General features: G+C 37.8%; 1 protein-coding gene across 2 annotated transcripts in view; it reads right to left on the reverse strand.

Moving 5' to 3' along the window:
- Nucleotides 1-27496, reverse strand: part of KCNIP2 (potassium voltage-gated channel interacting protein 2) — a 664190-nt gene that overhangs the window by 184799 nt on the left and 451895 nt on the right. For both annotated transcript variants that reach the window (XM_044056265.1, XM_044056264.1), the window contains exon 3: nt 11431-11500. In XM_044056265.1, coding sequence (XP_043912200.1) covers nt 11431-11500 — 70 coding nt within the window. The remainder of the gene's footprint in view (nt 1-11430; nt 11501-27496) is intronic.

The raw sequence follows: 27496 nt of genomic DNA on the forward strand, positions 1-27496 counted from the left end.
CAATGACCTGAAAACATCCCTACCCCAAACCACCTGTAATCAATATGCCGACGACTCAACATTAATCTGCACTGCAGCATCTATTGCTGAACTCCAGTCTAACACCCAAAATCTGTTTACCTTAGTTGAAAACTGGCTCTCCAAACGCTGTCTCCTCCTTAACCCCCCCAAAAACAAACTTTTATTATTCACCCCTACCCAGAAGTCTCCCTCCGTAGACTTCACAGTTATATCAAACAACAGCACTGTAATAGCACCTGACACAACTACCAAACTATTAGGTGTAACAACTGACCATAATCTCAACTTTGACACTCACATTAACGTTATCAGCAAATCAGTAAATAGAAAACTTGGTTCCCTCTATAGGCTAAAACCCTTCCTTACACCTACAGCCAGGACTACTATTGTCCAAACGCACCTACTTTCCACCCTTCTCTATGCCTCCCCAATTTATACTAATCTATCCAAATACAATCTAAATAAGCTGGCCACATCTTACAATAACATTGCTAGATTTGCCACTGGATCCCCTTTCCATACTCACCACTGTAAAAACCTAAAACAACTAGGATGGCTGGAACTCCAAAACCAGCTGCTTTTTCAACAATTAACTGTCACCCACAAAATCTTGTGGCATCCTACCAGGAGTGGCCCTAGGTCAACTGGTGCCCTAGGCAAAAGGGCTCCATGGCGCCCCCCACCACATTACCTGGTGCTCCCATCCTGGTCTACCTATACCAAATAAATACTGGAAAAGAGCCCCTGCAAGACCGGCGCCCTAGGCGGCCGCCTAGTTGGCCTATGCCTAAGGCCGGCTATGCATCCTACAAATATTCCCATTCTCTCAAACCTGATCAACCCATATAAAAATCTGAGCACCCTATGCTCAGCAAATAAGCTACTAGTTTAACCCTTAAATCCAACAACAAATCTGGCAATTGTCTATTTACTAACTCTATTGGAAATTTTTGGGATAAGCTTCCTAGTAAGCTAATGTCCCTCACATCTACTCCACTTTTCAAAAAGCAATTAAAAACCTTCCTTAACTCACAATGGCTATGCCTATGTACTAATTCCAGCTGAATCTCACTTGTCTCTATTAACTTTTTTCTAATTTGATTAAGTTTCTGTGTTAAACTTGTGTGCTTAAACTGTTTGAATATAGTCCTGTATTGATCTTTGTAAATAGTTAGCTCTTTGTTCTTTGCCTACTGTGTTTAATCTTTCTCATGTAATTCAAACATAGGCCTATCTATAAGGGTGTTTTTTTTTTGCTTAATAACCATTTTGTATAACCACTTTTGATACTATCCTCTGATGTCTTATATTCTTATGTACATTATTTACTATATAGCTAATGTGGAGCTTTTCTCCCCGGGCCTCTACTGAAAATGGACATATATCCAGTTAGACTAGCCCGGTCAACAAATGTAAAATAAAATAAATAAAAAATAAATATTTATGTGTAATCTATTTAAATGGAAACTTTATTTTTGATTTATGTTCAAACAATTGTATATTTGTTGCATGATATATTGTTTAATTGTTTCTCAGTATTCTAACCACTGTATGCTGCATCATTTGTAAAACCCTGATTTTACTCTTTTTTATATGTTCTATGCTCTTTGTACAAAATAGTTATTTTTTTATATAATTTTTATAATTTTTATTATTTTTTTTTACTATGTATCTGGAGATTTTCTCCCCGGGCCTCCACTGAAAACAGTTACCTTGTGTCCAGTCGGACTAACCCGGTAAACAAATGGAAAATAAATAAATAAATAAAATGTATGAGAACTCTTTACAGACACATTTTGAAAACACTCTATTAACTTGGTAAAACAAATCAAAATCTGTCCAGGTTTTATACAATTATCTGAGTTGTTGCATTTTAAAAACAATAAAACAATCAGCAATCAGCTTTTCATTTACTGCTGATTTAGTTTTAAAAGAGGGCTTGGTTTAACCTACAGTTAAGCTCAGAATACCCACATACATCAAAAAGCTATTTTCATTTTAAGTCAAAAGTTTAAAGTATCTACATCTCCACCTCACACATATTTATGTAACAGTTGTAAGGTGTGAAATTTAAAAAAAATGTTCATAATATTATCATCAACATCATAATATAATAATAGCAATCATTGTTGATAATATGTAAGACTAATGTATTATTATTCACACAATTTATGGCTCTTAAATGGTCAGATAATCTAGCTCTAAAACGTGTTTACATTTTATTTGCATAACAGCTTTATGGGAAACAATGAATAATGTAGATTAAGTACATGTTCCGGAATGTTGAACCACATCTATTTAATTAATGTATGCACATGTGGTGAAGTTATGTCACTTAAAAATGCCCAGGAGGTCATCTCTAAAAACTCATTCTGTAGAAACTACACACTTTTCTACATTTAATAAGTGTAACATTGGGTCTGGCCCCACTTACTGTGCTGACTACAATAGCTTCTAAAATCAGCTGCCAGTATTTTTTCCAGAAATATACTAATTCCCCAGTCATCAGCAGCATAAACAGTAACAAACCTAGGGACGTTTTCTTTACTTTCATTTGATTCTACACCTACCAATGAAAATTCCTTACAATGTTACAGTATGTCTGCTAATTTAGATGTGCTACAACCCTCAAAAATTTCTTAGTTAAAACATTGCCAAGTGCATCTAAATCAACTTGCCTATCAGTTAAAAAGATAATAATATAAACAGAAAAAATGCACTTCAGTATAAATAAACATTTTTTACTCAGTAAAAAGTCTGTTCAGCAATGTGAAAGGAACATTAAGCATCAATTAAGGCATTTTTCTTTCTGTTAAGAGATATAGATGGTGGTGCTGCGGTAGCGTTGTCGTCTCACAGTAAGATGCTGTCCGGTTCGATTCTCAGCATCTTCTGCGTGGAGACATGCATGAATGGGCGTACCTTCGTTGAAGGTTGTGTGTCAGGGCTGGTAACTCGGCGCGTAAAAATCAACTACCAATCATTAGCAGACCAGAGTTACGCTGTGGTGACCCCTAACTAGGAAAAGCTGAAAGACGCAACAACAACAACCATAGCTTCCCACCAGAGCTGGATCATGACTAAATGGGACCCTAGGCAGGGTAATGGATCATCCCCCACCAGCATACATTCCAGAGTCCCATTACTTGAGTATTTCTCTCCAGTTACCACAAACAGAAAATGGAGGTAATCCAGAAGGCTGGAGTAAAGTCTGGTATCCCATCCATGACCCAGAGGGTGACAGGACTAAGAAGAAACCGACTACAAAGGATTACCCCAGATAAAATCACTTTAGTTAGCAGATTTAGGAGATTCTCTTTCTGATAGATTCCCTGTGGGAGGAACACCTTGTTGAATTTTCTAGTAATTTATTTCAGTTAAGTAGATAGATGGACGAATGTTCTTGTTTTAATGGATCAGAACTTGAACTTTACATTTCAGTGTTTCATCTACAATTCAGTGTCTGCTGCCCTTGGGGAATTAATTGCCTATTTTATATTAAAAAAAGTTGGTAATCTGGTAATATTACAACAGGGAATGGCTTGCAAACTGACAACAGGTTCATTTAATCCATAGGACACTCTCAGGAGTGCAGCATTCCCATCCCCACTTAAAGTGCACCACAGTATCAGTAATTCATCTATATGGTATGAGAGTAGAACCAACAGCCTTCTGCAGCAAAGGCAAGTATACTAATAACACCTCTTTCAGATTCTATAACACAAACACTGACTGCCATTTGCTAAACAAAACACCTGCAGATCGAAAACATATGTAGCATGAGCATCAGTAAACTTCTCTTCCTTTGAAACTCACAATTCCCTGAAAATGCACTGAAACTCATAATTCCTTGAAAATGCACTGAAACTTACAGTTCTTTGAGCAGTCTGGTGGTTTGGTGTAGAGGATTCAGGCTCTTGTCTCCTGTAACGAAGGTACACGGTTTGAGTCTGAGTAAGTTAAATGACTAACCTGCCATCCTTATGCAGGGGAAATCCACAAGTACTACCACCAAAATAAGAAGAATAACAACAGCAACTGAAGAAACAGTCCTCGGTCCACAGATTTATTTGTTAAAAAACAATGAACAAATAAATCTGTGGACCGAGAACTGAGGACTGTTTCTTCAGTTGCTGTTGTTATTCTTCGTATCCTTAAGCAGGTGAATTACGACCAGAATGGCTAAGCAAGTTTAAATTCCACATGCATCTCTCTGTCACAGCAGCAAGTGCATGGACAAATGCATGTAAAAGAGCGCACATATGTCGTCTTAAAGAAGAAGAAGAAGAAGAAAACTTCTCATTAAAGAAGAAATGTTTTTAATTTTTTTTTTAATTAATTAAAAAGTAAATGTGGAATCCCCCTGGCCAGTGGGCCCCACCAGTCACCGGGCCACTAGGCAACTGCCTATGTCACCTAGTGCAGGATCCAGCTCTGCTTCCCACTGGAAAGTGCTAGAATCTTTGTTAAAGATAACACTGCTGAACTCAGGAAAGCCAATAAAGTTGGAGTAAGAGTTGTATTAATCACATCCATGGACATCTAAAATGTACACCTTAAATGGGCTACATACTTGTCCACCTATGCATTTAGCCTATGTGGCTCAGTGATACCATTACAAGTTTTTCTAAATAAAACAAAAAGATAGTTTAGAGTGAGATATCTGGTATTTGAGGGACATAAGAAATGTTACATATAAAAACACATAAGGCAACACATTATGAACAATGGCAATGATGGTCATAAACATGCTTTTAAATTTCAGGCTTTACAAGTGCTGCATAAAGGTACTCTGCTTAGTTTTGATCCACTGTATTAAGGGACAGGCTTTGACTATGACTCAGAGTTCTTAAAATAAGTTTGTAGTGCTGGAAATGGAGGAGCTACTCGGGGGTGCAAAAGGAATAATGGGAATAAGCCCGCTTGCCTCTCTTAGGGTGGCGGGGGAGAGTAACATTGCCTGGAAATCATGTACTGATTGAGCTTCTCTGTGGAGACTGAGGAGGAATTTGTTTCAAAGGGTTGGAGCATCTGCAGGTGACATTGCTTTCAGAACTGCGTGACAACCCTGTGCAATTATCAATACACACCCAATCCAAGAGGTCTCATATAGATAGGCATTATGTTACCACCACTGTAGAAAACCTAATTGCTATGCAGGTGAAGACTATTCTGTGGCTATGTCCTTATCCCTTAAATGGGAATGAATGGGTGACAGTAGCCTCAGTAGTGACTTTATGGTCAGCAGACATGGAGATGGAAAAAAATGAATACAAATATTTGGGATGGGACTGCTAATATCACGCTGTTAAAACTTGTGTTAATGTGGCAACACCATTTGGAATCCTGTTAATATGTCTGGCTTAATTCAAGATTCATTATGAACCCTTTGTTAAAAATAAAGTGGAATAGGACTTGTTGGCAGGACAGATTTATGTCCCAGAGACTCCCCCTTTTGTGGAATAGACCCCCTAGACCCCCTCTCCACATAAAGCAGAGTATCTCATTAAACCTTTTTAAGCGCAACCTGGATAATTGGATGGGGAACAAAAAATACACCCCTGGGATTCCACCTGTGTCCCTGCTGGACAGTGGCATAGGGTGCTGACTTGCTGGAACAAGGGCTAAATTCTAGGCTGGGCTTGTAAAGGCATCAGGGCCAATAGCCTAGTAACTTTCTATGATCCTGTGATCATTGTTTGCCTTTTTTTTTTTACACTGCTAAATGCTGCACTGTGCTGCTTTTTTTGTAGCAGTCATATTTGTAATGTTGGTAGAAAACTGCTATACTACTCTTTCATAATGTGAGGGTTTTTACATCTTGCTAATTTTAATGTATTGCATATGTATTTTTCTGTCAGGATTGTTTAAAATATACTCAAGTAGTGCAACTTTATCTTTGGCAGATGCTCTGTGATAAAAGTACATTACAAAATTTCCATTATAAGTTAGTGTGACAATTCTTAAAAGAACATAACAGACAACCCCAATAATTCAGAAAGAATTCCTAACACTCACATAAACTGCCTGCTGTAGGCAAAATGCAATTCAGAGACCAGTTTAGCTGTAACGAGGAAGACCTCATCATTAGCTAATTTGCCTGTCAATGAACAGCCCTTAATTACCACCAGTGCTAAAAGTACATTGCAGTGGTAATTACCACTCATGGTCTCTGCAACTTATTGGCTTAGGCACTCTCCTCATTCACTCACTCACACACACACACACACACACACACACACACACACACACACACACACACACACACACACACACACACACACACACAGACATTCATGCGCATGCTTATGCACACACATATCTCTATTATTGATTCTCTACCTAATCCCCCACCACAGGTCTCAACCTCTTAAGAGGTCAATGTGGAACACAGACCCTGACAATGTGTGACAAACAGGCAAAATGTGGAACACCCCATTTTCACAATGTGTGAAAACACACCATTTCCATGGTGCCAAACTGAAGTGGTCTTTCAAGCAAAATCATTAAGTTGAAGTATATATGAGCCAATGGTAAAATCTGTACAAAAAAGCATTTAACTGAAGTAAAAAATGTACTATATAATACTGAAAAACAGTACCATAACTAAGTGCGCAATCAATAACAAATCATTCACTTATAATCAGAAAGCAAAAGCAGCAATTCTGCATAAGACTAAGCACTCATAGTCTAGGCACTTTTTCACTGAGCAATTCACATGATTTTTTAAACAATACCTCTCAAGTGTTCATTATAAGGAAAATTCCTCACTTTGAGCCTTAAAATGTCCATATTCCTTGAAGTTCCACATTGAAAGAGTCAATTACACAATCAGTTTTAAAACAATTTTAACGGATATTCACAGAAAATACATACTTGTAAGTATAAAGTAACTAATTTTGCCATCCTGTGAGCTCCTAGCTGAAGTTATTAGCAAGCTGTTCTGCCCAACTACAGACAGTGAGGAAGGAGAGCTCAAGGTGCAACCCTGTAAACATAAAACATTTAAACTGCGAGAATACCCCCACCACTAAATGCACAGCATCTGTTACAAAGACATGCATCTGGAACATTTCTCCCCGTACCTCCTCTGAATATTGACTCATTCCAAATCGGACTTACCCAGTAAACAAATGTTAAATAAAAATAAAATAATAAAACAGCAGAGAATTCCCCTATCCTTTACAGCACTAATACACTGTAGTACACAAAAGACAACTGATATTAATGGTAAATAACACTGAATTGTATTACTCAGCAAAATAACTTAATATTTTTTTTTTTATTATTATGTGAGCTTCTAGTTGAAGATATTAGTAAACTGTTCTGTCTTCATACATAGAGTGCAAACACTGGAGACAGAAATAAAAACTGACAGAATGTCCCTACCCCCTCTAAAAAAATACTAAGCTGACAGGCTTTGCCTACCCCACACCAAATATATTGCAGAGAACTCAGCTATCCTGTAGAACACAAACTGTAAAAATATACAAAAACCCTACATACTGGATAATACATGACACCCACTATAATACAAACCACAAACCACAAAGTACAAAATACAAAATAACAGTCTGGAAAGAAACTTGATAGTTTTGTCAAGGATTCCAAAGACTGTTAGTCAAGACAGCATTATAAAGTTTAAAGACTTGATGTAAAATTCTATGACATTGGTAAAGTTTGTATTACAAAAAGAAAAGAAAGAAAATTACATGGGTATTGAAGTTTTGGGGTGCATGTTGATGCTGAACAGTTTGGTTGTAAGATGAACTTTTTAACTGGATTAAAGTAATACTTAAAATTCTCTGTATTTTTGTCTCTTTATAACCTCATTATAAAGAAGTGAAGAGGTATGAAGCAAAATGAGTTATATGAGAGTATAAATTAGATGCTATCAGAGTAAATTAATGCAAAATGCACATTAGCTCAAGAAAGCCACAGAAGTCACCCCTCCCCTAACCAAACCACACACACACACACACACACACACACACACACACACACACACACACACACACACACACACACACACACACAGTTTTCTTTTTTTTAATAATTAGCGTCTGTCTTTACTAGTAAAGTATGGTACATGGATGGTCTGACTGGGGTCTCTGAGCACTGGACCCCCCACTAACTTGCAATACAAAGCTTCAATGGACCCACTGTTTCCTTCTTCCTCTCCAGAAGTTGCTGTTGCCTGGATCTGGGCACCTTCTGCCAAGTTGAAGTAAGATGGATGCATACTATAGCCAGTAACCCCATCACCTTTCCGAGGCAGCTCTTGACTGCCTACCAGTGTCCAAAGCGACAGGTAGAAAAGGGAAATCTGCCAAAAAAGCATCGATAATACCGCAGTCCCTCTCTTAATCCCAGTGAAGGCTCTCCTCATGTGCCTGCACTCAGCACTGCACCTCATCTCACAATGTGCATGCACTGTATACTAGTCCCTGCACTGGTGCCTTACATCCACAAAGAAAAGTAAAGTAAAGTGCTCCCAGCAATACATCGCAGAGGCATGAAAACTGTCACCTGGAAGTCTCTCACTGATTTCCGCTTCTCCTGGTTGGATCACTTTGCATCAGTAATCAATCTCTGATTGGCTCATATTACCTGTATGCTATTTTTGCAGTATATGAGCCAATCAGAATGTGCAAAGTGGAACCAACACTCCTTGTGAGTTCTGTGCCTTAAATGCTGCACGTGCCGCATAATCCGGAGCACTTGGCAGCTCAGCCCCCCACCCACCCACACACATATCTACAATACCGGTTCCCTACCTAACCTCCTACTGTGACCATACAGGCAGGCAGGTTTCACCCCCCAGATACTCTTGAACATGAACACGAACACAAAGACACACAGACACACACACACTTATGCAGATATGTATGCTATTGATCCCCTGCCTATCCTCTCTAATATAACCATATAGGCAGACTCTCACACACACTTATGCAGATATGTATGCTATCGATCCCCTGCCTATCCACTCTAATATAACCATATAGGCGCACACACACACACACACACACACACACACACACACACACACACACACACACACACACACACTCATCCCAGTACATTTGTAGTCCAATAGACATGCATCCATGCTGCCACACACATTCACACACTCACAGATCCCCTGTACGTCCTCTCTTATGAACTTAGTTAAACTTACCTGCAATGTGGTAACTACCATTGGCTTCAATGGGTGAACGCAATCTTTTGGATGTATTAATTTACACGGATGAGTGACTTCCTGTAACAGTCATCAGCGTAAATCACTTACTTCAGGTATTTCTGGGGAGAGCACATGGCTGATTAGCATTAGCTACCCCCACCTATCCTACAGAATGGGTGGTGGACTGCCCATTGTGGCATTTCATCCAAATGTGAAAAGTCACTGCAGTGAGCCTGTCTCAGAATTAGAAGGGGTTACCTGGAGAGTCTGGCCACTCATGACAGGGCTTACCACACTCATGGAAGGGCTTACTACTTCTGTTAACCCCTTCTGAATCTCAGGGATCTTGTTTAAAATTTTTAATATACTCGAAATACAGTAAATCCTACCAGCAGCTCAAAATGTAATATGAATTTTTAATAACCAAACTCCAACAGTTACAAATGAGAATTACTGATTAACAGAACTCAGTGCATGAAAACCTCTGGCTTGTCAGGGTTCATGTAGATCTTTCATTGCTGTCATTTTGTAATCTGATCTACCTGACTTTGTGAATGGGAGGGGAGTTGCTTGGACTAGATTTAAATGTTGCAGTAAGCTTGATGATGGCACATGCAATAAGAAATCAAATTGAAACCTATAGTTCAAGTCAAAATATGTGAGTAAATCTAGAGAGTCACAGGAAATAGCAGATTGGATACAATAATGATCCACTCAAGTGCTTTCAGTGTAGATAGAAATCTCAGGAAGCATTGGTCAGTCCTCCAGTTGGCAGATTTTCCTTTCTGGTACCATATTTTCATTAAATGCATAATTGGGGAACATCTTAATACAATTTGCTGAACAGCTACTGTGCTCTTTTGTGTGGCAAAACCAAAAGAAGGATGCCACTCCATCAGTGTTAAAAGTTCAGGGATAATATTACATGATTTGTATTTACAATGTAACCCAAAACGCACAGTCTCTCTCTCTCTCTCTATATATATATATATATAAATATATAAATATACATATATAAATCTATACACCTTTTTCCTCAGTAAACATATTATTATCAGTCCATCAGAGTGACTAAAAAACATTTTAAATATCAAATTGCTGATGGTGTAAGGAAATAAAATGTCCAAAAAGTGAAACATTACAATCACTATATACAAAATTACCAAACGGTATGAAGCTGGCAGCAGAGTTATTCAGTGTGTGGGGAAATCTTTATTAAAAAAAAAAAAAAACGTACTTTCATGATGTACATAGTCTTTGAGATATATAAGTCTTCTGGTCACTCTCTCCAAGGATCCAGTTGCTGTCCATCTTGCCAGTGTCATAGGGGTTAGGTACATTCTGTGACTCAAAGACAAGGTCATATCCAGGAGCAAATGACAAGCCAAAAATTGATGCTGTTACTGTAACAGGGTTTCAGAAGATAATAACTTTGTTAATATGTGTGCCATTTGGAACAGTGCTCATGGGACCCTTGACCTTTATATTAATGTAAGTTGTACATGGTATATAGGCAACTGTTTGTTCTAGCCCACTTTTGATTTGTAGAGAATGTCCCAATTCAGGACTTCACATCCTTACCTATCCTTTGGCATCTGCACAGGACTCCGTCTTTCTGGTGACTTTCTTTAGCCACTTCACTTGTTTATCCACTCTTTATTTGAACTGGGACTTACAGGTTTGACTGAACAAAAAACATACTGGGAAAAATCCATTTGCTAGAAGGACTGCACTCCTGTATCATCTCAACATGGTGTAAACTTGTTTTCAGGAAATGCCTTTAATGCGTGTAGTTTTGATTACCTTTTGTATGTTGGCCATGAACTGCTATACGATGCCATCAGCATGTTCTTATATGACAAGGGACTAATTTACTGCAGAATTTATTAAACGGGTGGTGGCCCACTGTCTGATAAACTTGGAAGTACCAAGCAGTGTGAAGAATTTGTTTATTATATCAGCTTAGCGTAAGGTGGAGCAGGCAATGTCTAAAAAAAACAGAGTATCGTCAATCAGAATTAGAGGATAGTCAGTGTTGCTGATTGGCCCACAGATGTAAAAGCTAATATCTGTCCAAACAACTCATGGCATTTTTGACATCTGAAGTAGTTAGTATGTTGATGTTTCTCACTTTGTTTGTTATGTACACTAAGCAGTTAAACAGATAAGATTAATGCAAATCTCCTCCTGAAATTTAAAAAAAAAAAAACAGTTAAGATTCTCACCTCCTTGTGGAAAGAACTGTGAGTAAATCTGTTTAAAATTTTCTTCATTGACAATACCACTGGGGCATTCCTGTGAGAAAAGACAAAAAGAAAGATGGAGAGATAAAGACAAAAATGCAAAAACCAACAAATCATTAATTTATACAATCAAAACAGATGCATATAAAGCATTAATTTTGAGTGAATTATAAAACTAACATAAAGGTCACTTAAATAGAAAGCATTTTTATATATTTTTTTTCTAAACAAGACAGGTCTGCAGCAGAGACTGCACTAATGTTAAGAGTCCTACCTTAAGTATAGGGTATTGATCTAACTTTGGGAAAGCCAGAAGGAATTTCAGTAGCAACAAAATACATTTTCATTGTGAGCAGGGAAAGATGGTCTTCCTAGTGATTTGTGATGTCTTAAAATAGTACTGAGTAGGAGTGGTAGTTTATGTATGAATGGAAGAGCGCTGCGTAGGACTGATGATTTATGATATCTGAATTGGTGAGCACTGGGTAGGACTGATGATTTGTAATGCCAGAATGGAACAGCACTCAGGAGGGGTGGTGATCTTTGATATCTGAAAGGAAAAGCAGTGGCATGAGTGGTGATTAGTAATGTCTAAAGGAAAACAGTACTGGACAGGATTTATGTCTAGTGATGTCTGAATGGAATGGTACTGGATAGGAGTGTTGATTTCTGATATCTGAAACGAATGGCACTACATACGAGTGGTGATTTATGATGTCACAATGGAATAGCTCTAAGAAGGAGTGGTGATTTCTGATTTCCTATTGAAATATTGAAACAAGACTGAGGAGGAATGGTGATTTGTAATGCCAGAACGGAATAGCATTGGTTAGGAATGGTGCATTTTGATGTGAGAATGAAATAACACTTGGTAGTAGGTGTACCATATGTATAAGAATACAGACCCCCCGTTAATGGGGAGGGATGCAGCATCAATAATTCCACAACAGGCAGTAGTACAGTGTACCATTTTTGTTCTAAAATTTTAGAACATATTCTCAAAATGCTTAACAAAAATAGAAGGACCACATTTTCCCTTTATATGCACTAGCTGAATTTCAAAATCTATATGTCCTCCTGCAATGCAACTACATTTTTTTTAACTTTCTGCCCAACCATCTTAGATACTACTGCCCCTGCATAACCACTGCTTAGAGTTAAACATACTCCTCCTTAGCAGCCAGTGACAGGACAGAACCTTCCCTGGGTTTACGCCCCTGATGCGTTATGAAGCAGGACCTGTAGGCCATCACTTTTAAAGGTAAGTAACAGACTACACTTTGTAGTGGGTTGTGTGAGCAATAAGCTCTCTCATCATGTAGGTGATAGGTTAAGCTTCCTGTGCCAGCTGGTTTGGAATGCAGTTACACTTTTACTTGTGAACACTTGTGTTTCTGCACTTCACATCCTAGCATTCCATTACAAGTTTCAAGATGCTGCAGGTAGTCAGCCGATCCCATCAGGAATCACACTTATCAGAGCTGCCCTGAACGCCCTCACCACTGCTTGAGGGAAGACTGCAGGCTATCAAAAGCATCAGCCTATCACTGCTGGATAGTCGTTCTGGTGAATGAGGCTCATTCCAAAACTCGGGTCACCAGCAGCACAGAGAAACATATTTATTCTGTGCAGCTTTGTTACAATAAATTTTAACAAGTACTCAAAAATTTCTGCATGGGAAATTTATGCAAACTCATATACTAATATTCCATTATGTACTTCAATCATTTTTTTTAATTACTGGAACAAATTACCCTATTAACCTTATTTAAAACATATCATTTTTACTATTTTGAAAACTAAGTTTACTTAGCAGCCATAATAAAATAGGCAAACCCAACAGGACAGCCTAGCAGCAGGTAGAAGAGAAAATATATACTATTAACAATTTTGATACATACTGCATTGGCTGCATAATAAATCAAATGTAAATACAAATTTAAAAACTAAGAAACTTCAATCAGAATTTTGTTGAAATCCAGTTATTCAAGTCCAGCTATGAAAAATAGATTGCTTAACAGTACAAACATTAAACCTGCAACTGTAAAATGTAACTGTATGCCCATTCAAACATAAAGCCTGGGCACATTAACTTCTTGAATAAATGGATGGGACCAGTTAGTGGTAAGTAAGTTCAGTTAAGAGAAAATTAGTGGCTTTTCAACCATCTTCCAACATAACCACTTGTTTAAATCTTTATCCTTCAGATTCATATACTCTGAAGATATTTCCAAATCATATATTTTTTGCAATATCTCTTTAAGATGGTTCCCTATAGGAAGATTCCTTTGTTTCTACTTGTGGTTAATCAGCTTTTTATAGCAACTAGCATCATGAGATTAAATAGATACCAATCTGGATTGTTAACAGATTTAATATGCCCCATACTTCACAAGAGCCACGAAGAGGCAACAGTAGCCTATTCCTCTCAGATTCTGTTACAAATTCCATGTGTACCTGGCTGACAGGAATCCTTTCATGCACATACCCAAAATGATGCACAACCAGTCATCTGAGGTTCTATTGTTACACCTCCAATACTGAGCCTTGGCTTTTAGGAACACGTAACTAAGCCTATAAGGTGTGTAAAATAACTGAAAAGGCATTGCCAGGCTAAGAACTTAACTTTTGTCAATCTTATGGCATATCTTAAAGTCAGAATCAGTCTTCTCAACTCCTGTATTATTAGCACTCTTAAATCTTTTCCCCATCTAATCTGTATTTATTAATTTTCTCGAGCTGGTATAAATAAAAGTTGTATACAAGGTACTGCTAACTCTCTTTTTAGATTAAGACTCTGCTCTTTCCTGAATTAACCATAATACTCAAAGTGTCTATCTTCTGTTCTAGTGTCAGAAGGTACAGCTTCCTTAACCCACCCAGCAGGTATTAACAATTCTGAGACATCCCATCCAAAGTTAGTTCAGATTTATCCCATGTAATTAGTTTGTTTTCCTGAAGGAGTTGCTTCAAATACAGCAATCATGAGCATCTTTGCTGTGATCCACATATTTTAAAAGACTTAACACCCAAGTGTTTTGACAGCTTAGTAGGTAACAAACGTCCTGCTGAAGCAAATCTACCCATTTCCTTTATTGCTTGTTCAATTATTCATAGTAGCCCTGAATTAATCAGTGAATCAGATCTATGGTTGCTATTCTGATTTGACACATCATTGTACGTACTGGAGGTGCTCTCCAACTCTAAAAATACTTATTTCGTGGAGCCTGACAATATATTTGGCTGTTTAATAAATATTCTTAAACAAGCCCTGGCATAACCACTCCATAAAAGATTTTTTGTCCCTCAGGATTTGTGCACAGCATTTGTTGCGCCACTCCATAAGGGTGGCCCCACCACTGACCCAGGGAATCACAGACCCATCAGCCGACAATTATTTGCAAAACCATGGAACATGTTATAACTAACCTGATAAACTATGATATTAAAAATATATACTATAATATCAAAAATATAATCAGGCTAGGCCCACAGCAACTAACCTGATAAACTATGACATTAAAAATATAAACTATAATATCAAAAATATAATCAGGCTAAGCCCACAGCAGTTTGGATTTCTAATGAATCTGGTTAACTTCTTCGAAAGGGAACACAAGCTGTCAACAGCAGTTATACTGTCCACACAGTGTACCTTGACTTGGTAAAAGAATTTGGTACCATTCTCCATGTAAGCATAGTTAGTGAGCTTAATGCATTACAAATGGATTCCTATGTAGTAAGATGGATACAGAATCCACATGGTGCGGATAGCAGTACGTTATCAGAGTAGGAAGGGGCTAGAACCTCTTTTGATCATCATCTACTTTTCTTATCTCCAGACCATGAACCAAGACATCTGACAAACCAAGTTTGCAGACAGCTGTAAATTGAGAATCACTGTCAAGTCCTGCTATGATGCCAAAGCCCTTCAGCACATGTAAATACTCGGTGCACTAAAATTGGCTCAGTCTAATCAGTAAACAATGTAATTTGTCACATTTGGTAAACATCCCCTCCCCCAGCTTACAACATAGACAAATACCCAGCTACAAAAATGAAACTGTTATTAAACATCTTGGAACTTGGGTTAACCATTCCCTCTCCTTTGATCTTCATGTAACAACAGTAGTCAAAAAGTCCTTCTACGTAGCTTAGCTAATTACCAAAGGACTATCATCCAGCTATAAAGAGGATATTGCACCCTTAATGCTCAGCATTGATTAGGCTAATTATTAAATACAATACCCTTTTTGGGATATGCCTCCCAAGATATATCAAGCAACTAGAAAGATTGCAGAGATTCTTGACTAAGAGGATCGTTGGCTGAACAACACTAAGATACTAGGATGACTGGAAACACTGTCCCCTTATTTACTACCCTATATATTTCTGTGGGGAGATCTTAGCCTTGCTTTCAGTGCCATTAGAGACCTAGTTATCCTGGAGATCCTGTTGCCCCACAAATATAATTGTCTCACATATACCAGCATCAGGAATCTGTATTTTTATCAGCAAGTTAATAAAATATGATGAAGAGATAGGTTCATTATACAGTGCCTTCCCCACCTCTGGAAAAGACTCCCACTGCAAATCTAGCAGTGTGAAACTTCTTTCAACCAGGAAATGGATAAGTGGGTGGGTATTTACAATTTCAAAACTGGCTTGGCTGTAGGAGGATAAACCATGTTAAGCCATAGCTTCCTAGTGTTCCATACCATTCTCTGTGTAAAGTCTAAGCATTTTCTTTTCCATCTCTGAAAAAAGTCAACACATTGAGAAGGTATTTCTATATGTCAAATCTGGTGAAGCAGCTAGTGGGCTAGTTTTAGCCTTAAAAAAGGTCTCCTGATTAGAATCTGCAAGGAATTTCTCCTACTCAAGTAACTTACAGTAAGGATAATAATTTATTTTAATAGTCTTTGTCTTTAAAGTATTTTACAGCCTATGAGCTTCCCAAACTCCTGATGTTCCTGAAACATAATATGCAAATCTTTGTCTGGTCAGATAAGTAAGTAATTAATTATTATCTTCACAGAGAGAGATTTTAAACTAGCAACCATGCATAAAATGTCTACTAATGGGAGTTACTAAAAGTCCCTTAATATGTAGCAAATAAAGTTGGGATAAGGAAGCACCTTTGCCCAGTACCTTTAGATAAATTGGTATTCTGGGGAAAGCCTTGCTTCTATTTTTGTTCTTGCTGAGGAGCCATTACAGAACGCCTTCACCAGGTCTACAAATCCAGAAGAGAACCTCACGTATTGTATATCAGTGTTATAAAGAGATAAAGAAATAGTTTCAATACACCCAAATGAATGCTTTTTCTGTTCTCAAGCTAGCTAAAAGATGAGTTTCAGCTGACCTGGAAACATCCTCTCTTAGGAGAATTTGTTTTATCAGATTGTCAAAAGTGGTGCAGCACTCCCACAGAGGGGAGAAATCTAGACAACCTCTTCACTTAAAGGCTGCAAAGAACTTATAATCATGATTTAAAATGGAAACTACTGTATGACAACCTACTTGAGCTACATCTTTTGTCTGTTTCAGTAGCCCTAAAATAACTCCTGACTTTGAGAGAGGGGTAACTCCAATGGAAAGGAAGAACATAATTAGCTAATATCGCAATATTAGTCACAAACGTTTCTTTTTCTACTAAATGTATTTTCAAAGATAAGCTTCCTGGGCTAGGAGTCTTACCCATTTTTGCTGTTCTAGTTCCTCAGAGAAAATTTCTGCTAGCACTGAAAGGACTTGTCCTTAGTTTAATTTAGGTAGACCAGTAGCCATGTATTCTTTATGAATTTGATTGTCAATTCCTTTAAGGTGCCATCTTTGTATAACTTAGCAAAGTATTTGGTAAACCATTTGACTATTGCTTTAGGGGTATTAAGGAACCTACCAGATGTATGCTGTTTAATTTTATTAACTGTCCTTTCTGCAAATTCTTGTCTCAGACTTAGGACCAATTATTTTGAACTAACAAAATTAACTTCAAAATTCTCCGGCTTAGGAGATCACTTTGCCTAATCAATTATATTGTTCCTAAGTGTTTAGATCCATTGCTTTGGGTCTAGTGCCAGATTAATTACCCCTTTCTGATCTTTCACTTGATTACACTCATACCTTTTCAACTTATACCATATGTTCCTGAAGCCTAGTATTGATGTAGTCACCAACATCCTTGATAAACTTACCTTGAACAAGTTTATTTATATTATTGTGAAATTGTTAACCAGGGTAGAGAACTGATCCCATTACACCTATTTCAGCCTCAGCCCAGAGGTAAACACAATAGACACATGACATTCTATAAAAAGTGAAAGACAAAATACAATGTCTACATGCATTACATACAGGATAGATATCGGAGCTGGCGTGAGAGTATAAGGAAAATAGATACGTGAAAGATACCAAGTATGAGACCACAGCCTGATGGGACAGGCTTTGCCAGCCATTGAAAAATGTGTCTAGTTTCTGGAAGAAAAGGTTATCCTTACAAAAACAGGTTATATCTCTAGTGCCTTCCAAAGAGTTCCTTATCTATACTCATTTTCAGTAGCAGTGGGGCAAAGGCTGATAAAATTATTGGACTTGTGTCTAAACTGTCCACCAGATAACCATCTTCATTACAAAAAGAGGAAAATTGATAGAAAGAAGAAGTGTAAGTAGATGCATGTAATTGTAAGACCTTGGTACAGCTGTTATTCCCATAGTGGTAAGGTATTTGTTTATAAATGTACCTAGTACAGGAACCTTATATTAATGAGGGTCAGTGTGGACTACTTCTGTGGAAAATATCATATTATAGGCAACCCAGATTACTGTCCTAGTTTGGAAAGTTACTAACTAACTAACTCAAAAGTTCTGGTAAGTTCTCTTTGATTAATGCCAAGTGGGAGATTAAAATTAACAATAGTGATTTTTTTTGCCCTTCCAACAAACCTTTGCTAATCATATATTTTTTCCTTTCTATTAGTCCTTTGTTCTTTTAGAATAAGAATATCTATTCTATTCAATGCAACCACCTCACTGTGCTTTCAAACAGGATAAGAGAAAAAATTTCCAAGACAAAAAAAAGACTGAAAAGCTTAAGATGATCTAACATATTTAGATGCAACTCTTGCAAAGGCAAAAATGTGGCTTAAACCTCTTAATATAGACAGATATCTTACCACAGATGACTGGATTTATACACCCTTTAACCTCTTTGTAAGCAAAGAATAAGCAATCAAAAATCAAACACGTCCAAGCAAAAACTGTAAACAGTCTGGATTTGGTAACACTGCTGGGGGCTTGACTCTGCTCTTGCCATTGTTCCTTTGTGCATTTTTATGTAGCTCCACCTCCTAATCTCTAGTCAGTTTATCTTGAGTCTGATAATTGTCATGCAGTGCTTTATAAAATGTACATAACAACATTCTGTTGTGGATCAGGCAATCTAGCTTCAATGATTAAATTTGCTAATTTTGGCTTTAATGCTGCCCACACTTTGTATGTCTTTCTGTTTCCTTCCATTTCGTTACCAGTTCCTGAAACCAGACAAACACACCTTCTTGAAACCCAAATTTCTTTTAGCCTCATCACAAGAGAGGGTTGCTTCCCATCTCTCAGATATTCCAGAATCTTGGCTCTCTGACTTTTCTCAGCCACCCTGTAGTTACTTCTTCTCCTTATTTTTGGGCTTCTGCCAATCTTCCTATTGTTCAACAATGAAAATAAAAGGAAAGAGAATCTGCCCCATAAATTCACTACAAGCCATAGCTTCCTAGTGTTCCATACCATGAAATCAAATCCTGGGTTGTAGAAAAAATAGCCAATTCTGCACTGAGTAAATTGTTCCTTGTAATCCTCATATGTATTAAGAGTAACAGCAGTGATTACAATACTGAATTGTCTCTTGCCTGAAATAAAACAGAAATCTCCTTTATGCTGTGAGGCTAAGAAAAACTCTGCAAGCATTAGATAATCCCACCATGGTTTAGCTGATGGTATACACAGTTCCTTGAATGAAGGAGCTGTTATTCAAGTTAGTGCCAACAGTTGCCAGAACCTTAATGTGGTGTGGCAATGTCACTTCAGACCATCAGGCAAACACATGCAGCTGTCTAATTCCCCAGTATAACAAGAACATGACTTGTAAAAATCTCTCCAATATACAAATTTAGCTATTAAAGCAGAGCTAGGAAAATCAGTCATCCAGATGCATACGCGAGTCAAATCCCATCATCACACCACACTTAAAATATGCCAACTGAGTATACTATTGACATTATAAACCACAAAGAGTTCCTAGCATCAAGTGTGTCACTTTTTGCTAAGTAAGACTCACTGCTGTGTGCTAGATTGGGAATAACCCACTGTCAATGTTGCCTGCTACTCCTCCTCCATTCTCCTACAAACGAAAGGAAAAGGCTTGGATGTTTTCCATAGTACCATTTGGGAGCTGACTCAATAGTTGGGCATTAAGAGTAAAATACAGAAAAAAGAAAGAAACAAACCCATCAGGTAGAGTTACTCACAACTCTCCTAGGTATAGAAGCTTGTATTTCCATTTTGAATGCCTGCAATGTCAGATAGCATGCGCAAAAGTAGACACTTTAGTAAGGGTAGCCAGTGAATATTCATGATCACAGAGGAGATGGCTTTCTCTATTTTTTAATATCTGACCTGGATCCCAAAAAGAAGATAAAATGTTCTCTAAGAAAAAGGTTCTCAAGGCAGACAAGCATTGGTCTCGGAATATGACCCCTAAGGTACGGAAGAATAAAAATTAAATTCTATTGGTTCCCTAATTTGATGCTTTCTGCAGGACTGTCTAATCATTCAGGTAGTTTACTTTTTATGTATTCCACTAGAATGCCAGCAAATGTCAGATTTTTGGCATTATTTGCCCTCCAGGTCTGTGATCTTCATTTCTACCATTTCAATTTTAGTGTATTATATCTATCTACCTATATATATATATATATATATATATATATATATATATATACACACACACACACACATATATATATATATATATATATATATATATCAATAATACTTTTCAAATTAATTTGATACCTCACATGTCTAGCTGTGTTAGATGCATCATTTTTAGCTTTTTAACGTCTACATCATATCATGTCAGATACTATAACACTTCACTGCTTTTTCTGTTTGAACAAACTGATCACTGAAAATACAAAGATGTTCAATGTATTTCAATATATTTACTAAATGTATAAAACAGGGGTTGCTTGCTTATCAATATCCAATACAATATTATTAATAATGTAGCCATACATCATCTACATTTATCTTCTTCAGTTTCTTATTTTGTGTTATGGTTGTCTTATATTTCTTTATAGAATTAATGCTGTACTTCCTGTAATATTTTTGTGTTTGTCCTTATGTTTACACTAACTTTAGTAGAAGTATCTACTGATACATCTGGTTGGGTGCTACATACCAGCATGATTATTACCCCAATTCTGCTACACATGAATTTATAAATTAATTATTGACAAATGAAGTACATAATGCCTTGACTATGAGGTTTTGTAATTGATCCCCACTTATACTTCTTTAACAATACCCTTACAAACATTGGGTTCCAGAGAAGATTAGGTAGGTCTAAATCATACATTATAACAACATATTTCTTCAATAATATCTTGCACAGTTTTTCACTCCAGCAATTTAACTGTATTCTATGAGAATGTTGACAGCTGTCGAAAACTATATAATGGTGCAAATAATTGTGTGTCAAAACACTCTTTCAGTGGTTACCCTGCATTTCCTCAAAGACCATTTGATTAGCCTGTAACTGCCTGTTCACAAATGGTTGAGTGTACTGTTTGTGCCAGACCTCTGTGTTCCGTTTTGGGGTATTTCTCCTTTCTCAGCTGTTGTGTGGACATGCAGTTATAGTATATATAGGTTTGGAAGGGATTGCACCATGTTAAAAAAAAGGCTTTTTTAGCTGTTTTACTAGTATGAATACTTGCTGTGGTTGGTAATCAGTTGTGATCAACATTTAATTTTCTACTGATCATGTTTCAATTGTCACATTAGGAACCATTTAATTCCTGCATAGCAAAGTTAAACTCCTATTTGGGCAACATCATTGTGGCGTGACTCAGTGGTAACAGTCTAAGTAGAAAGTTGCCAAACCTGGAGGCTGTCATGAAACTTGAACACATTCCTATTTATGTAGTCACTGAGATGTGGGTTCAATGCAGTGACACCACCCCCCTCTATAGCAGGGTGCAGTGCCCATCATTCCTTCAAACCCTTGAGTAACTACGGCAAAGTATTTGTATTTATCACAAATTTGATCACTTCACAAAAAATTACCCAAACCCTAACTTGGAGCTCCTGGAGATTCAAATCACCATTAATAAATCCAACTATTACTTCACTGCAGGCTACAGATTCCTATTTTCATCCTCTAAGGATCATGAAAATGACCTTAACACCATTGAGGTTTTAAATATAAAACCAATTAGCTTCTTGTTATGGTATTTCAATTACCCAAGCATTAATGGTCACATTTAAACCTCTATAAATGGATATGCTCAGCGTTTCCTTGACTTGCTAGTGTCAATTTACTATAGCGAGTTGTAAAACTTCCCACTAGAGGCTCTAATATCCTTGACCTGCTCTTTACCAACCTAGCCCCTCCCTGTACTACTTCTGTCTCCTCATCCCTAATTACATCAGGCCACACATCAGTCATTTCTCAGTCACTCCTAGTGGTATGACTCCCACAGGCAAATGAAACTGCCTTTATGGACTTCACTAGTGAAACCTTTTTCAGCTTGTAGTAGACTAATACAAAATTCCTAACAATCCTCTGTAAATGAACCCAGCTGAGAGGGCTGCCACATTCACCTTTGACTTTTACCGTTACTTAAACAGCTTCATAGAAAAAGTCAGTGCTTGTCTGCCCTAACTATAATGGTAAACTCAGGAATAAACCTCTCTGGTGAAACTTCCATCTTAATAAATTATATAATACAAGATGAAAATTGATGAAATGTTGTTAAAAAATCCTCATTCCCTTATTTCTGGACAAGAAGGAATTTAAGAGTGCTATTACAAAACGTAAAACAGAGTATGAGCTTAAGGTCTCCAAAGATACCAAAGGAAACTAAAAATGTTTCTTCAATTATGTCAAGAAATTAAAGAATAATGTCCAACAATGCACTGAACTCATCTATAATGATATCACACATTCCAATTCCAAGGATGGAGTCAATATATTAACTGACAAATTTAGTGCTAATGTTACCCCACCTAGCCACACTGCTGTCCCCAGTATCCCTGAAAAGTTAGTTTCCTCTGAAAGCACCTTGGAACAAATCTTAAAGTCCCCATTGAAGACTACAACTAATACTGCACAGAACCAGACAACAGGCAGCATTCTCATCAGTGCCAGGTATGTACTATCCATGCCAGGTATGTACTATCAGTGCCAGGGATGTACTTGTACTATCTGTGCCAGGTATGTACTATCAGTGCCAGGGATGTACTATCCATGCCAGGTATGTACTATCTGTGCCAGGGATGTATTATCTGTACCAGGAATGGGCTATCTGTGCCAGGGATGTGCTATCTGTGCCAGGGATGTACTATCCATGCCATGTATGTACTATCCGTGCCATGTATGGACTATCAGTGCCAGGGATGTACTATTTGTGCTAGGTATGTACTATTTGTGCTAGGTATGTACTATCCATGCCAGGTATGTACTATCTGTGCCAGGGATGTATTATCTGTTCCAGGGATGTGCTATCTGTGCCAGGGATGTACTATCCATGCCATGTATGTACTATCCATTCCAGGTATGTACTACCCATGCCAGGTATGTACTATCAGTACCAGGGATGTACTATCCATGCCAGAGATGTACTATCTGTGCTAGGTTATGTACTATCCATGCCGGGGATGTACTATTAGTGCCAGGGATGTACTATTTGTGCTAGGTATGCACTATCCATGCCAGGTATGTACTATCAGTGCCAGGGATTTACTATTTGTGCTAGGTATGTACTATTTATGCTAGGTATGTACTGTCTGTACCAGGTATGTACTGTCTGTGCCAGGGATATATTATCTGTACCAGGGATGTGCTATCTGTGCCAGGGATGTACTATCCATGCCATGTATGTACTATCCATTCCAGGTATGTACTACCCATGCCAGGTATGTACTATCAGTACCAGGGATGTACTATCCATGCCAGAGATGTACTATCTATGCTAGGTTATGTACTATCCATGCCAGGGATGTACTATTAGTGCCAGGGATGTGCTATTAGTGCCAGGGATGTGCTATATGTGCCAGGGATATATTTATCAATGCCAGGGATGTACTATCCATGCCAGGGATGTATTACCTGTACCAGGGATGTACTATCCATGTCAGGGATGTACTATCTTTGCCAGGTATGTATTATCCATACCAGGTATGTACTATCAGTACCAGGGATGTACTATCCATGCCAGGGATGTACTATCCATGCCAGGGATGTACTATTTGAGCCTATACTTATACTTTCAACCTCAGTCTATCCACAGGGTTTGTAGCTGTTACCTGAAGAAGAGTCAGACTCCATTACTGTGTCCTCTGTACAGATCTAGATAATTACAGACCCATCAGCCTCTCTAGCCTAATATGCAAGTGCATGGAACATATCACAGTAGAACTCATTTATGCTCAGACAGACAACTTAACTGATCAAGATCCTATTCAATTTGGTTTTGTGGTGGGCAGGTTCTGCCCCCTGAACCTAGTAAGTTTCTTTAAAAATGTTACAGAGGCTGTCCAGAGTGGTCACTTTGTGCATTCTACTTATCTCAATGTCACCAAGGCATTTGATAGTACCACTCATGCAGGTCTCATTAAAAAAAAGTTAGACAAATGTAAGGTAAACAAGGTTTAATTTATTTGAATCAAAGTAAACACCTGACATATCCTATGCTGTGAAAGTTGCTGGTACCCTCTCTGAACACAAAATTTTAACTAATGGGATACCACAGGGATCAGTGCTGGGCCCTCTCCTGTTTGGCATTTATTTTGCAGACATCTAGTCCAATATCCCAAAAGTGTGGATGACCAAGTTTGCAGATGACTGCAAACTGGACACTATCATTCACTGATACTAAACAGTTCCAGCAAGGGCTGGAATATACATATACTTGATGTACTGAAAATGGTCTCAGGTAACAGTAGAAGGACATGTGGTGTAAAATATGTGACAATGCAAAGGTAGCAATAAAATCTGAATAAACATTGTGCTACTCCTGTACGTGTTGTCCTGCATACGAAGGAGACGTTTTACTGAAAAAGTGCAACACAAACATTCACTCTAACGTGTAATGCAATGGGCTCACAGAAACAAGGTGCTTACTAGCCTATCATGTGTGACAAAGTTGTTTTGTCAAATGGGGGAATAAAAGAGCTTTTTCAGTCAGAGATTGGTGCTAAGATGAAAACTAGTTTTTTGCCTTACTTATGGTGGCAAGAAGAAAACTACCTTTTTTTCTTATTTATAGCAACCTTAGCTCGGTAATTTAAAGTAGCAGGAGTGAGTGTCTGGCTGTATGTTGTGGGTGGTGGAGAAGAAAGGCAGTTACCCCCAACAGAAACACAGGCCCATGTCTAAGAGCAATGCAAACTGGGAAAAACACACTGACCTACTTTTACAGCAGTTCCAGAGCGAATGGGTCTGTTTTATCATGCATGTGGTAAAACATCACTCTCAAAAGTATTGCCTTACAGTGTATTTAGGAAAGCAACCCTTTTTTGGTGACATAAAGACATGATTGAGTCAGTAAGCTGTCATTCATCTGTGATTATAATATCACAGTCATACAACACTATTGTAGAAACTGTATTACACTGCCTTATATCTCTTGCCAGTACAATTCTGTATTTTTAAAGATGCAGCCTAACCACACCATGCATTACATTTTTGTCATTAAAACTAGGCTTATTTCATTTTCTGTGAATAAGAAAATCATTTTCTGTAGCTAAAGTTATTCTCATGTATTTCAATAACAGATTTGTTTGTTTTATTTTGATATGTTTCCTTTGGAAGGCCCCTGAGATAAAGAGAAGGTACAGTTGTGGAAGTAAACGTACCATAACAGTAGATGTTTGAATGATCACTGCTGCAGTAACCTATGCTGTATGGGTTATATCTTGAATAAGATATAACAGCCAGACAGCTTTCAAAGCTTCAGGGCATCTTCCATGTGTCCAAACCTTTCATCTGAGCGAGGTGAGTTAATTAAAAGACAGGTCTCGGCACCAAGCCCTTCAGAGCTTTCATGCCAACCAAGCAAGGGAGGCCAAGTCCTAAAAGGATATTGCTACAAACAGCAAAAAACAATTGTTCACATTCTGTTATAAAAAAATACACCAACAAACAAGGGTAAGGAGGTTGGGAGCATCATTCAAACATCTGTTATGGTAAGTTTAATTACACAAAACTGTACTGTGTACTTTATATTGACCACTGCTACAGTACCCTAAGTTATATGGGTAGATAACCATAGCTTAGAACAACTGGGAGGCAGAAGGGGGATGGGTGCAGCAACTCATGGGAATACTCGTAGCAAAGCCTGACCAAGACCTGGAAAGGGAATCTGGTTTGTAGTGCTTTGTAAAAGTATGTATAGAGCACCAACATGCTGCTACTAGAATACCTCTAGAGTCTAACCCTTTCCAAAAAGCCACAAATGAAGCTAAGGCCCTAGTATCCCCTGTCTGGGATAGTTTTGTTGTTGTGGGAATAACAAAGGATAATAGCCTGAGACAACCACTTAGAAATAATCTGTTTTGATGCAGGTTGTCTCTTCTTTTTACCTTCATAAGAAATGAACAACTGATCGGAAGTTCTGAAAGATTCTGTTCTGTCAAGATAGCATCTGACTTGTCTGTGCACATCCAAGTTACAAAGTATCCTTTCTCGTTCATTTTTAAGATGACGGAAGAACACAGAGAGCGATAGATATTTTTGCTAAAAGTAACCTGGGTACCACTTTAGGCATAAAAGAAGAATTAGTTCTCACTCAAAGAAACCCTGTATCTGTGGAAAATTAAACAAGAGTGACCCACCATAAGAGCTTGCAACTCTGATACTCTTCTTGCATAGGTAAGAGCAATCAGGGCAGTCATTACTAATAATAATAATCTTAGGCACTGACTAGACTTTTTCTCTTGAAATATAATGGGTATAATAGGCTAGGCCTAAAATGATCCTCGGGACAATAGCCTAGTATCGTCCTATAAACCTATGAAAACTGTTTTCCATGTTAGGAACCTCAAGTCACCCAGATGAGCGGGTTCAAATGGAACGAATGTTAGCTTCTCTAACACAAAATTAAGATCTCAAGGAGGAATCACTGGTTTTCTTGGAGGTCTCTTATGCAACATCCCTTTCAAAAACATTCTGACAGTAGAATGACTTGAAAGAGGAGTATCCATGGGCTGATATGCTGAAAAGGCCGGCAAATGAACCCTGACAGAGGAGTAACTCAGGCCACAGGAAAGTAACTTATAGAAATAATGTAAAACCTGACAATCACTAGCTCTGAATGGATGCTGGTTATGTTGCTGGCATTAGAAAACCTTTTCTATTTGCTTATACATGAATTTCTAGTAGCAGGTTTTCTTGCCTCCATTACTACCTGATGCACATCATTAGTAAACAGGTGGCTAAAAGGTATTAAGACCCTACTATCATCCTGGCAGTTAGGTGAAGTAGTTTGGGGGTGGGATATAGCAAACATCCTTCTTCTAGTGTAAGTAAATCCAGTCTGTGAGGAAGCTTAATTGCCTATGGCCAATTGGAAAAGAAAAGAGAATCATTGTTGCCTGGGCCAGAAGGGTGTCACCACAATGATCTTGGGAGATTCCTTCTGAATTATTTTGCTGAGACTGTTTTATTTTGTTTCTTGTCAAAATTGGAAGAAGAAGCAGACAATTCTTTGGAAAATTTGGAGAAAGAGGGCTGAAAAACTGAGAGATTCCCAACATTAGTTTACCCCTT

This window comes from Protopterus annectens, chromosome 14.part0 (genome assembly GCF_019279795.1).
Source record: "Protopterus annectens isolate FY-2018-M chromosome 14.part0, PAN1.0, whole genome shotgun sequence".
NCBI lineage: Eukaryota > Metazoa > Chordata > Ceratodontiformes > Protopteridae > Protopterus > Protopterus annectens.